Below are 14,129 nucleotides of genomic sequence, written 5' to 3'. Positions count from 1 at the left end.
AGTACAGGATGCAAATTTACCCCCCTGTTGCTAGTTCCTCACCTGAAGGTAAGCTTCCAATGCGACCCTCCTTTGCTCCATCCCTCTGGAGCTCAGCTGACGCACTTTCTTGGGCGGGAAATCTGGAGTGTCAAATTTCTTTTTCACCTAGGCAATAAATGTATAATGAGAAACATAATTATCGCCATACATTCACATGTAGACAAGATAAGAAAGAATGTAAATAACAACAAGTGGAGCACCTCTGGCAGTCTCACCTGCGTCACACGATTCAATATAGCAGCAGTGCTGACTTTGAAAACAACTACAAAATAACTATTCACAAAAAACACCATTCATATAATGATATGTACAATACTGTGTTCATTGACAATAAATGACAATTGCTCTTGATCATGCGACCTAAGACTTGAGAGTGAAACTTAATTACCCCTCTATCCACATTTTATAAACAATACCTATAAACTTTGAAAGTTATGACAGCAATTATATAATTACTTCCAAAATGCCCAAAGTTCAATGACATTTGAATTTGGTCATGTGACCTAACACGAGCATGAGATGTTCAGTGATACTTGATTACTCTTGGGTCAATATACGTCAAATCAACCAATTTTCAGACAATTTGTCACCTGACCCTCTACGATTTTCTTTAAACTTGCACCAAATGTTGCTACAACGGCCTCCCATAGCAACCAATGCGCACTCAAAGAAATTATTTTAAATAAAATTGCCTATTTTTGATTGACTACTGCAGCAAAGTTTGCCTGGTTACAGTCTTCATTTTAAGTAAATTGGAAGAACTTTTTGGTCTAAACGTGCAGAGTATACTATAGCGCAGATCTGTTGACCGGATTTCACACGAGGTCACCGAAAATGGTGTTTCCATGTCAATAATTTCAGAAGCATGTTTGGAGGCTCATAAATCCAAAACTAATTTAGCTTAGAACCAAATATTATGCACGTTTATGGATTTTCATATACTCAACAGAAATACAAACTATTGACCTAAGAGTGTGCGTTGTTTTCTTGTAGGGCGCCCTCAAAGTTGGATTTTTTTCAAAAGATGCCAAGTTCAAGGTCACCTCCCGTCCCATTAAGAAAGGGGACCAATTTCTGTGTTTTGATAGACATTTACCCATATTTTCAAGTGTTACTTCAGAAATTTTGCTACCAGAATGTTTAGTGGCTGATTTACCCATTCCAAAATGGTCGTACACATCCTAAACTTAATGTTAAATGACACATACATGCTTTTCAACACTTTTGAAATTGTGATAACTCAAAGATGAAGAGCCAAAAGACAGTGATATCTTCTGTGATGATAGTCTGTAATTAGTATTAAAATGATATATCTTCAGAATTAGTTTGTATTGTTGGTAATGACCTTGAAAACACACCTGAAATTCAATAAAAACAATAAATTGGTTAATTTTCCAGAATCATATGGCATTCAAGTGTGTTTACATTGAGTTTCAAATGGGTGTCATTTCAATACTAAGGGTGAGTTTAAGCCAAAAATTGAAAGACATGTTCAACTTTTAGCAACATAAAATATATGAACTCAAAACCATATCATTTGACCTTGAAATTATTCCAAATATAGCTATTTGTGCTTCATAAGTAGGATATTCAAATCATGCTTGTACTTCTTCGCAACACATTTCAAAACGGATTTTCTCGTAAAGAGAATACCTGATCAGGTTGATATTTGCTGTATTTGTAGTCTGTAATGAGTTCTTGAAGGATCCACAGTTAAAGTAAATTTTATTAAATGATAATGACCTTGAAAATATAGCTGAATATCTAAAAAATGAACAAGTGGAATGCCTCTGGCCGTCTCACCTGCATCACGCGGTTCAATATAGCAGCAGTGCTGACTTTGAATACTACTCTAACTCGCACAAGATGTTCAGTGATACATGGTTACTCTTATGTCCACTTTTTATGAACTAGACCAATAAACTTACAGAGATATGATGGTTATTCAACAAAAAACCCCAACATGGCCAAAGTTCATTGACCTTACATGACCTTTGACCTTGATCATGTGACCTGAAACTCGAACAGGATGTTCAGTGATACTTGATTACTCTTATACATGTACAAGTTTCATGAATCAGATCCATAAACTTTCAAAGTTATGATGGTAATTCAACAGATACACCCAATTCGGCCAAAGTTCATTGACCTTTGACCTTGGTCATGTGACCTGAAACGCGCACAGGATGTTCAGTGATACTTGATTACTCTAATGTCCAAGTTTAACGAACTAGACCAATAAACTTTCAAAGTTATGATGGTAATTCAACAGATACCCCCGATTCGGCAAAAGTTCATTGACCCTAAATGACCTTTGACCTTAATCATGACACCTGAAACTTGCACAAAATTTTCAGTGATGCTTGATTACTATTGTGTCCAAGTTTCATGAATCAGATCCATAAACTTTCAAAGTTATGATGGGAATTCAACAGATATCCCCAATTCGGCCAAAGTTCATTGACCCTAAATGACCTTTGACCTTGGTCATGTGACGTGAAACTCATGTAGGATGTTCAGTGATACTTGATTAACCTAATGTCCAAGTTTCATGAACTAGGTCCATATATTTTCTCTAAGTTATGATGACATTTCAAAAACTTAACCTCAGGTTAAGATTTCGATGTCGATTCCTCCAACATGGTCTAAGTTCATTGACCCTAAATGACCTTTGACCTTGGTCATGTGACATGAAACTCTAATAGGATGTTCAGTAATACTTGATTAACCTTATGGCCAAGTTTTATTAACTAGGTCCATATACTTTCTAAGTTATGACGTCATTTCAAAAACTTAACCTCAGGTTAAGATTTGATGTTGACGCCGCCGCCGCCGTCGCCGTCGGAAAAGCGGCGCCTATAGTCTCACTTTGCTTCGCAGGTGAGACAAAAATCAATAAATCAGACAATTTTCATTAATAATCAAGACAAAGTGTTTTCATCCACTTTTAATGGTGTGTCATTCCAGCTTAGATTGTGAGTTCATGCTGATAATTGCAAATCATGCTCCACTTTTGACCTTGGGCATGTGACCTGAAACTCAAGCAAGATGTTCGGTAATACTTGATTATAAACCTTATGTCAAAGTTTCATGAACTAGGTGAACATGTTTTCTAAGTTATGATGACATTTCAAAAACTTAACCTTAGGATAAGATTTTGATGTTGATTCTCTCAACATGGTCAAAGCTCATTGACCCTAAATGACTTTTGACCTTGGGCATGTGACCTGAAACTCAAGCAAGATGTTTGGTAAATACTTAATTAATCTCATGGCCCACTTCCATGATCTAGGTCCATATACACTCTAAGGTATGATGACATTTCAAAAACTTAACCTTAGGTTAAGATTTTGATGTTGATTCTCTCAACATGGTCAAAGTTCATTGACCCTAAATGACTTTTGACCTTGGGCATGTGACCTGAAACTCAAGCAAGATGTTCGGTAATACTTAATTAATCTTATGGCCCACTTCCATGATCTAGGTCCATATACACTCTAAGTTATGATGACATTTCAAAAACTTAACCTTAGGTTAAGATTTTGATGTTGATTCTCTCAACATGGTCAAAGTTCATTGACCCTAAATGACTTTTGACCTTGGGCATGTGACCTGAAACTCAAGCAAGATGTTCGGTAATACTTAATTAATCTTATGGCCCACTTCCATGATCTAGGTCCATATACACACTAAGTTATGCTGTCATTTCAAAAACTTAACCTTCGGTTAACATTTGGTGTTGACGCCGCCGCCACCTAATGAAAAGCGGCACCTTAATGTATATTCTCACTCTGCTATGCAGGTGAGACAAAAATTAAATAAATATCAAATCACAGCAGTATAAGAGACAAAATAATAAATAACTAAATGAAACAACATATATGAAATGAAAAATGAAGAAATGAGTGAAAAGTTTTCTGTAAAAAAAGAAAAACATTGTCCAACTTGCGTTTAACTTAACTGCAAATCCAATCTAATCTACAAAAAATCTGAACCTAGTCCTCAAATATTAATAAAATTTTTATAAAGATGACATAATAGTATAGATCTCAATTTGCTAAAGAATATAAAGAAAGGATTTTTAAAAATGAAGAAAAATAAAGATGGACAATTTTAAAACGAAAATTTGTAAATTTGAATGCCAAAAACAAATGATTTGAGATTATGAGCCAATTTCAACTGCTGATTGTGGTAGGTCTAAAATTTTTGGTTTTATTTGACCTGTTGGTATGCATGGTAACCACTTCAAATCGGATCTATTCAATGCTATGGACAGATGGGAGAGTATTCTTTTTTTATTTTTGTAATCTTTTGAGATTTCTATCTAAGATCCTTAGTGTGCTTCCATGTGTAACAAAATATATCATCTAAAGCTTTATAAGATATAAATATATTCAAATTAACTTCAGAAAATCCATTCTCTAATCATGACTTGAAATAAAATGATTTGTTAGATTCCACGAACCTGTTTATGAAGGGCATGAAACTCTCTGTATCTCTTGTCAATTGAATGGATTCTTCCTGATACTTTGACATTGATCTGATATACCTGTTTCAAACAAAAAGAGAAAATTATTACAAAAATATTTCCAATTGTATTTAAAGGTCAAGTCCACCTCAGAAAATGTTGATTAGAATAAAACGAGAAAAATCCAACAAACATAACACTGAAAAATTCCTCAAATTTGAATGTAAAATAAGAAAGTTATGACATTTTAACGTTTTGCTTACTTTTTCACAAAAAAGTTACATGAACGAGTCAGTTGCATGCAATGAGAGAGTTGATGATGTTGCTCACTCAACATTTCTTTTGTTTTTTTAAACTCTTTAAATGCCATTGGCAGCTATGCGTGCCCTTAGCCCTCTCGTGCCATTGGCACTTATACGTGCCCAATAACTTTTTTTTTGTTTAACCAATTTTACACCCAGAAAATCAACACCATATTCTGTGTTTTTTATGTTGTTATACTGGCAATTAATTCACAATTCAATTTATCATATAAAAAATAGTGGTTTACGTAAACATTTTTTGAGTAAAATTGTATTTTTGCATCATTATTTTGAAGAGTTGATTTCGGATATTGCCACGATCTGAATCAAGATTTCCCCTATAGACACGTGTGATATAACGGTTGTGTGTAGCAATACACATACTTCTATGGGCAGATCAAAGGCGAATGTGTGAAGGCATTAAGCTCGGAATTGACCAATGACAAAGCGGTAAGATGTTCCTCACCCAACACTACTCGCCCATTCGCTATTGTTACATGAATATTCATGAGCTATCGATCGGGTCTTTTGCAGGCCGGTATGGTAGTATTCTTGTCTCAAGGTTTTTCTGCCTGCAAATGTGCACGGTTTGGGGGGATCTTTTTTGGGGGGCGGGGAAAAGGTCTTATACTTTGTTTTTAGCATTCTTACAAAATTCTTCTCGTTATAAATATATGAGTAAAGAAGGCTGTCATTCCCAACTCTCGTCTGCGCACTGCAATAATCACACTCATTATTTATTTATTATTGTTATTATTATTATCATTATTAGTATTACTATTATCATAATCATTATTATCATAATTGTTATCGTCATTATTATTATCATTATCATTATTCTTCTCCTTCACCTTTTTCTTCTTATTACTACAGGGATTGTCTGGGCTGAAAGTATTTATAGTTTTATAAATAGAGCATAATTCACTGAGCAAAATACTGAAAAATTTCATCAAAATCGGATAACAAAATAACAAAGTTATTGAATTCTAAAGTTTAGCAATATTTTGTGAAAACAGTCGTCATGAATATTCATTAGGTGGGCTGATGATGTCACATCTTCACTTGTTCTGTTGTATTTTATTATATGAAATTAGGTTTATTCAATCTTTTTTCCTCCAAGCACTAGAAAAATTGAATTGACAACTGTTTTAATGCATGATTTAGATATTTATTGCTGCAACCTACATGTATTTCATTATAAGGGAGACATATTATTCACACAAGTATGAAATAATGAAATAATTATGATTTTATGTAATAACATAAGAAAACGGAAAGTGGGGATGTGACATCATCAGCCCACCTAATGAATATTCATGACGACTCTTTTTCACAAAATATTACTAAATTTTAAATTTCAATAACTTTATAATTTGTTATCCGATTTTGATGAAATTTTCGGCATTTTGCTCAGTGAATTCTACTCTATGTATAAAGATATGAATATTTTCCTTTAATCCCTTTAATGTTATTGCCATCAGAGTCATCATCATTATGATTATTATTCAAAAATAATTGTTGTGATTATATCAATTGCATTTCTTCTGCAGCCAAACTCTCTCTTCATAAACTTAAGATCAGGTAAATAACGGGTCATATTCGTTTGTCTTTTTATAACCCAAACCATTTTTAAAGAAATGATTGACATTGTTATGCTTATCAGTATCATATTCAAACTTCTCACAAAGATATGAATCGTTCAATATTCTCCTCGAATAAAATAGGAAGAAGCAAAAATTGTGATAATTAAAACTGCCGATAATAACGCTTTATTCCTCTAAAGATTTATCTCTTTTTTCAAAGTGGATGTTTTTCCTTTACTAAATCCAACCATCTGACCATTGGTAATAGAAAATGGAAACGGAGTATGCAAAGCAATATCAGATGTTTTGAGGAAAAGAAAGAAAGGGTTAGGGCGGAACAGCTGCCATACATGTACATGTACATTAACAAAACCGATCAGACCGACCTGTTAGTTGCTGGATTGACTTCACTATCAAGTAGATTTTAAAACGACTTCAGAGAGTAGAAATGAAAATGATGACGATAACAGGTTGAATATTACATTTCTCATATATTGTACATTATGTCATCTGAACAAATTATTCTTTTTTTTACCACGGATAGTGCTACGAGCTGGGGAGACCCTGGGTGGATGCCGGATTTTTATGAAGGGGGGGGGGCTAATTGTTTTATTTTTACGTGGTTCACCCACAAAAAAGTATTATGTAACAAGAAATAAATATTGGAACATTTGAAAGTATTGAATAGTCAAATCAAAAGACGTGCGTGAGCCCCGATTTCTAAGAACATCCTGTGCTAAATTGCTCTCCTAGATAATAGGTCAGGAGGGAGCGCGGATTAGAGATTCCTCATGAAAGAGAGTCTGGGCATCTATTGTTCATGACTTGGTGGCATGAACAAAAGAATGTAGTCGCGGAGAATGTTAACAGGTGGCTACATTGGTCAGACCAGTAATACAGAACAAATAGGCCTATTTTCTTTTTTGAAAATTTGTATTGATTTTTTGTTTGTAACTAATCTGCATTTCCTCTTCTTTGATTCACAAAAAATAAACGCTTTTTTTCTTGCTTTTTTGTACTTTGCCAAGAACGCCCATATCATTTTGTGGGATTTTATACCCCAAACTTGTTAGTAGTGAATCTGTCCGATCCCTCTTTATCTATATTTTGATATATCATCTTTAATTTTATATTTTGTCTCCTTCTGACTGGCAATAACTTTGTTACACTACGAATAAAAAAAACCACAGGGTCTTATTTTGAAGACTACACGAATGAAAGGTTACAGTTGGCCACACTTTGAAGATACAGGGTTCTGATATATTATTGTGTGTGTTCGCTGGGCATCGCAGCTGTTCTGTGATTGGTCACTTGATCTAAGACTATGCCCTTTTTTTGAAAAGAATGCTTTCAATTGTGTGTGTATTCTTCAGAGGAAGCAACTTAAATAGCAAAATAGTATTTCATTCAAAAGAGCATTATTTTTGGTTATTTCTGTTCGTTCAATTTCATCAATATCTACGTCATTTAAAAGGGTAAACATTGAACTTTCATTTTATCTTCTTAATTTTTTTGTATCTCTACAATTCATCAGGTTATTTGCTCGTTGAAATGTTCATAAAATTATAATTTCTAGGTTTTACTTACTGAAAAAAAAACGATGTAAAATATTACATTTTTCTCATTTTTCTTAAACGCAAATAAGAAAGATAATAACACGATCATTAAGTCCATGAACCATGTATCATTTCATGTATAGAAGGTTTCATTATACAATGTACGGGTAAAGAGTTATGACCGTTTTAAAATCAGTCTCTGCTTACGTTTCGGTCAATTTAGGATTCAATTTCATTTATCGGCACACATATTTGCACTCTAAGCGTCCAAATTCAGGTAACATGTTCCTGTGTTTATTTTTGTAAGTTATACATTTTATTTTAAACCTTACACTATCTTTTTCTGACCTTTTCAGTTAGAATTATTTTATTCCATTATGTTTGATAAAGACGTAATTCATGTAACATTTATAGAATATGATTGTAAACGGTAATTCTTTTAGTGATTAATGAGTGGGTGCAGGGGCGGACCCAGGATTTCCCGAAAGGGAAAGGCACATTTTCCCTAGGAATTTGACGAGCAAAAAAAAAAATTGTGGCTCTCAAAGGGGGGGGGGGGCACGAGCCGGCTGTCCCCCCCTGGATCCGCCAGTGAGTGGGTGGATGACCTAAACCAATGGTAGGTATTTTTTATTCATCATCTTGTTCTTTTTTTTATTTTTTTTGTATCGGTTTGGAAGGGATGGGAAACATGGTATTGACCACAGTCTATAGTCATGATAGTTATGAAAGTGGAAAAAAACCGAATTGTTCCGATGATGGTTTTTCCGATGGATGGAACATTTTAGTAAAATTGTAAACATCCAATTTAGAGGTAAAATCCATTTCCATAATCATTCAAAAGAAGTAAACAAGAAAGCGACGAAAACACTGTCCGTATCCTATAAATGATTTTGAATTCCTAAACATTCGTAAGGAGGGTGTCGGGGCGAATTTGAAAACACTTCTTCAGCAATTTAATTTAATCGTTCTTTATACTTGTTTAAATGAGATAACCGTGAGATCGCGTGCCAAGTGAATTCAATTGAATGAAGTATTTGGCTATTTAAAGGTCAAGTCCACCGTAGAAAAAATGTTGATTTGAATCAATATAGAAAAATCAGAGAAGCACAATGCTGAAAATTTCATCAAAAATCGGATGTAAAATGAGAAAGTTATGACATTTCAAAGTTATTTTTTTAACAAAATAGTTATATGAACGAGCCAGGTACATCCAAATGAGAGAGTCGATGATGTCACTCACTCACTATTTCTTATGTTTTTTATTGTTTGAATTATACAATATTTCAATTTTTACAAATTTGATCATAAGGACCTCCTTGCCTGAAGCACAAAATGTTAAAATAATGGAATTCCACGTGTTCAGGGAGGAATGAAACTTCATTTCACATGACAATGACGAGAAAATCAAATTATGTTATATTTCATATAATAAGATACAAAAGAAATAGTGAGTGAGTGATGTGATCAGTTCCCTCATTTGCATACCGACCGACATGTGCATATAACTGTTTTGTGAAATGAAGCGAAACTTTAAAATGTCATAACTTTCTTATTTTACATCCGATTTTGATGAAATTTTCAGTGTTATGCTTGTTGGATTTTTCTCTTTTTATTCAAATCAAGTTTTTGTTGGGGTGGAATTGTCCTTTAAAATGATGATCTCATAGGTCATTCAAATTAGTTTCAAATTGAACTATTACATCACTATATTGGTTGAAATTTTGATGAAATTGGACGGGAAAAACTATATAGCATGGCCCGCTGGGAAAACAGTTTACTGAACTGAAGTGGCCATATTCGTATTGGCACAGTAAGAGTTAATTGTTTGAATTATACAATATTTCAATTTTCACAAATTTGACCACTTGAATGAACTGGTCATGAAATGTTAAAACAATGGTAATTCCACATGTTCAGAGGAACAAAACTTTCTTTCAAATGACAATGAGGGGGAAATTAGAATATTTCACATTTCATATAATAAAATAGAAAAGAAATAGTGAGTGGATGACGCCATATTAGTTCCCTCATTTGCATACATTGTAAAAAATCAGGATGTGCACTTAACGATTTTGTGAAATTAAGCAAAATTTTAAAAAAATTCTAGGGAAATCCATCTTTGTTTACATGTGTCTCTTATACATACATGGGAGGCGGTTCAGTGCTCCATGATGAAGAAGTGTCAAAATATGAAAAAAATCATCATGCCTTTCATGGAGTCCTCAAATTTATTCATATTATATCGGCCTCGTCCTCCTAACGCTTATTCTAAAGGCGACCGCACACCTTACGACTGGTCTGCGACCCGATTTCATTTTATGTGGTAGAATTTGATGCTAATATTGAGACTTGGAATATCTTACTGTGTAATGTTCTAAATCCTCGTATGAATACCTATGTTCACTCATTCAATGAACAAGGTTATAATATAACCTTGTTCTCAGTTATATCTCCATGTGTGGCAAAGTAAGGGTGGCAATGTTTGGCTTATTTTCTCTTTTTCTTTGGGGCAAATGTTTGATTTTTTTATACACTGACAGTTTTCTTTACACCTATTATTCATACTACTTGGCTCTTATTTCAATTTGATTCTTTAAATCATTTTTTCCTTAACTAAAAATAGAGATCAAAATTTGAAAATTTTCTTGCTATATTACTTTCCACCAATAGAGGGCATACACAAAAATAAAATGAAAATTCAAGTCTTTGAGCGCTCTGGTGAATACAAAAATTATTCCCAAGTTACTAATGAAAAATAAATTGCAACTGTATGAAAATTAGTAATTTTGGTCACAAAAGTGATATTTTAATGATTTTTTGAAGTGTGTGCTCTGTACAACATTGGCATACCATAGTCCTACCTGTAGATCACCACAGGCAGGGTGGTAGCAATGAACAAGTGCCTATGTTCAAATCTGTGACTATACTATCGTATCATCTTTCTTAGAATAAAAGCGAATTCAATATCTAGTAGTCGTAATGACGTCATAGCAGCTCGTACGATTGGCTACGATTTGACACTAATTTGGCTTTACTCCAAAATAAGGGCTTGCAGTCTCTCAAAATGGTTATCATATTATTCTTTCAATTAATTTTAACCTAAAATAAAATTATATGTTCCATTCACATCTTTAGAAAATGAGCAAAATGCAATTTGTTCCAAAATCGGATCGCGAACAGTCGTAAGGTGTGCACTGTGCAGTGGCCTTTAGATGTTTCATTACTCATGAAGTAGTATAAATTTTAACTTAAGTAGTAATGGACCTGTATAACTTAAGGCATGTTATAAAGGCCTAAATATAAAGGTTAGACATCCGCACACACATCTATCTAACGTATGTCAGATGCACTCTAGGCGACACCGCAATACTTACCCATGTTAAGAAACTGGGACTCCACTCACGTGCATTTGGGCCGCCCTAGCTTAGAACTAAGCTTTCTTTCCGTTAAAAAAAATTATTCTTATGATTAAACAAATATTACTTAATACATGAATACTGTTAAATCGGTACTCACCGGTTCTCTTCTTGAATTTTCTGCCAATTTCCCACGCTGCTGGCTACAATTCCGCGTTAAATTTAGTCGCCATAGACAGCTGTTCATGCAACTTTATTTATAAATGGAGCGCCCTTTACGAGAGTTGTTAATGCCGCGGAGAAATCGTTAGGCATTTTGGCCTGTGTTCAAGGCGTAGCTGTTCTATTTTTTTTTATAAAATTATATGTGAGATCGAAATCTCAGTGAGTAAACACTCTTCCATATGGAAGAGTGTATACTCGCTGTGATATGATCCCGATAGGGAGGCGCAACACCCCCACCCACATGGGCGCAAACCCCAGGGCCGGGGGACATGTCCCCTCACCCAAAATAGTAGGGGGCACATTATGAAATGTCCCCCTACTATTTTTGGTCATTTCGTTCAAAATCGAAATGTATTTTGGAAGAGACGATCTTACTTTTGGCATGCCCCCTTTTTTTTGCTTGTTTGCTTGTCAAATTTCTTTTGGTCAAGATGACCTTCTTTAGAGGGTGATAAACCTTTTTTTTTTGTTTGTTTTTTGCTTGTCAAATTTTCCAGCCCCTGGTCCCCCTACCTTTGGGGAGAGATTTCCGCCCTTGCAAGTAGACATACTCTTGATATTGTTTGCGAATCTGCACGGGCGTCGATCGAGGGCTGGGGATGAGGAAAAGCGGTGAGACGAGAAAAAAAATAGAACTTAGAAGGGAAAAGGCGACAGAAAAAAAGTGAACGAAAGAAAAATTAATGGAAAATAAAAGGGAAGAGAAAATAGGGAGAAATGTGATGGGTAAAATAAATTATGGGAAAAGAGGACATAAATAAAGTGAACGAAAGAAAAATTAATGGAAAATAAAAGGGAGGAGAAAATAGGGAGAAATGTGATGGGTAAACAAAATTATGGGGAAAAATTCTGGACGCACTATTCATGTTTTATCATGAAAAGGATAAGTTATTTATCCGCGAGCAGACACTTTTTGATATTGTGATCTGAAACTGGATAATGATTTAAATAGAGAACAATCTGCGTATCTGAATTAACGTGTGTTTTAGATTTCGACCTAGAATTTGGGTATTCTAAGTAACTTTCTTATCATGAAAATCAATAAAGAGAGCGCAAAGCGCGAGCTAAAAATATATGATATAACAAAGGGTGAATTTAAGCTCTGTAATGCAAACACTTTGTGGGAAAATTGTGAATTGTGATGGATCACAGTTAAAAAAGAGCTAATGTATTTTATTTTTATTACTTTGAGTTTTTACATAGGACCGGAACATGCTATGAGGGCATTATGTCATCATATGAAAATGATGACCATCTTCCTATTTCTCTCGCATGGGAGCGCGAAATGTGTTAATATTATGGCCTGAAAACTGGACATTTAAAGCACTTTGTAATTATGCATAAGAGGCATTATATATCTATCAATGCGAGCAGAAATCGCGAGTCGAATTTTTTGATAAACTGTCATCAAATTAGTTTGATTTAGAATTAATATTGGGATATACATAACCGACTAATCAAAATGCTAGCGTGCGGCGCTAGCTGATACGTTTTAACAATCTGACCTGAATAGGGAACTTTTTGAGAACTTTATGGAATACAGGAAAATAATACGTACCTGAAAATTCAAATTTTGCGAGCGCGCAGCGCAAGCAGAAAATGATAATGTTCAGACGATAACACAGACATTTTTACAGAGCACTTTTTAAAAATCAATTTGTAAATGAAACAAAATAATGAAAGTTCAATTTCCCAGCTGAAATATGTTTTGTATAATGACTTCAAAGTTTGATTTTTCAAGCTCCATATTGAGCAAGATATGCAAATACCCTAAAAGACAATAAGGCGCGAAGCGCGAGCGAAAATTTTGTATCCTAACAAATAGATTTAAAAAAAAATTATTTTCAGAGTCTTCCCCTGATGTTATTTCATTTAATCATGTTCCTCCTCTTATGTTTGCCTTTCTTCTTTTTTCCTCTCTTTTCCCTTCCTTTTCTTTTTTCCTTTCTTTTTTTTCTTTTTTTGCTCCGCCAATAGGGGGGCCCGGGCCCCTCGGCCCCCCTGGATCCGCCTATGTTAGCGGTTGTAGGTATAAATCGCGCTCTAACGCTCTAAAACCGTGTTCTTTATCAAAAAGCTGTCTTTCATATTCATTTTGTTCGCAAAAGAATATAAAGTTAATTTCAATCATTGTATATAGTTATCCTGTTTATGATAAAAATACTTAGAAATTGGGTTAGGTTAGGGTTATCAAATTATCAGGGCAGAAAATATATATTTTTTTCTCATTTTGCGCGTCGAGCTGGCACTATTTGATCTGTGAGATTATGTTTTTGATGACATTCATTGTATTCACAGCAATAATTATTAAACATTGCGCACGCGCCGTGCGCCGCATGAATTATGTAGATCAGGTGAATAACTTACCGCTACACACGAGCAGTTGCTCTATATATTCTATGTAATATAATATATAGAGCAACTGCCCATTTTTAATGGTCCATAATATACCCACTTTCTTCTTTTTTGGAACGAGTATGAATTTATCTACTGATATACTGAATGTACAATAAAAGTCATTATCATGTATTTCTTGGCATTTCATTTACTTTTTTTTACCATAATTATATCACACAGCTGCTCGCATAGGCCTA

At 34.3% G+C, this 14,129-nt stretch overlaps 1 protein-coding gene across 2 annotated transcripts in view; it reads right to left on the bottom strand.

Annotated features, from left to right (window-relative positions):
• Positions 1-14,129, bottom strand: part of LOC121416281 (sorting nexin-24-like) — a 30,043-nt gene that overhangs the window by 13,705 nt on the left and 2,209 nt on the right. For both annotated transcript variants that reach the window (XM_041609815.1, XM_041609816.1), the window contains exons 2-3: positions 4,508-4,591; positions 43-147 (exon numbers count right to left, since the gene is read on the bottom strand). In XM_041609815.1, the coding sequence (XP_041465749.1) occupies positions 43-147; positions 4,508-4,591 (189 nt within the window). The remainder of the gene's footprint in view (positions 1-42; positions 148-4,507; positions 4,592-14,129) is intronic.

Source organism: Lytechinus variegatus, chromosome 5 (genome assembly GCF_018143015.1).
Source record: "Lytechinus variegatus isolate NC3 chromosome 5, Lvar_3.0, whole genome shotgun sequence".
NCBI classification, from domain to species: Eukaryota; Metazoa; Echinodermata; class Echinoidea; order Temnopleuroida; family Toxopneustidae; genus Lytechinus; species Lytechinus variegatus.
Note: the sequence above shows the minus strand (reverse complement) of the source record. Positions and strands in the feature narration are given on the sequence as shown.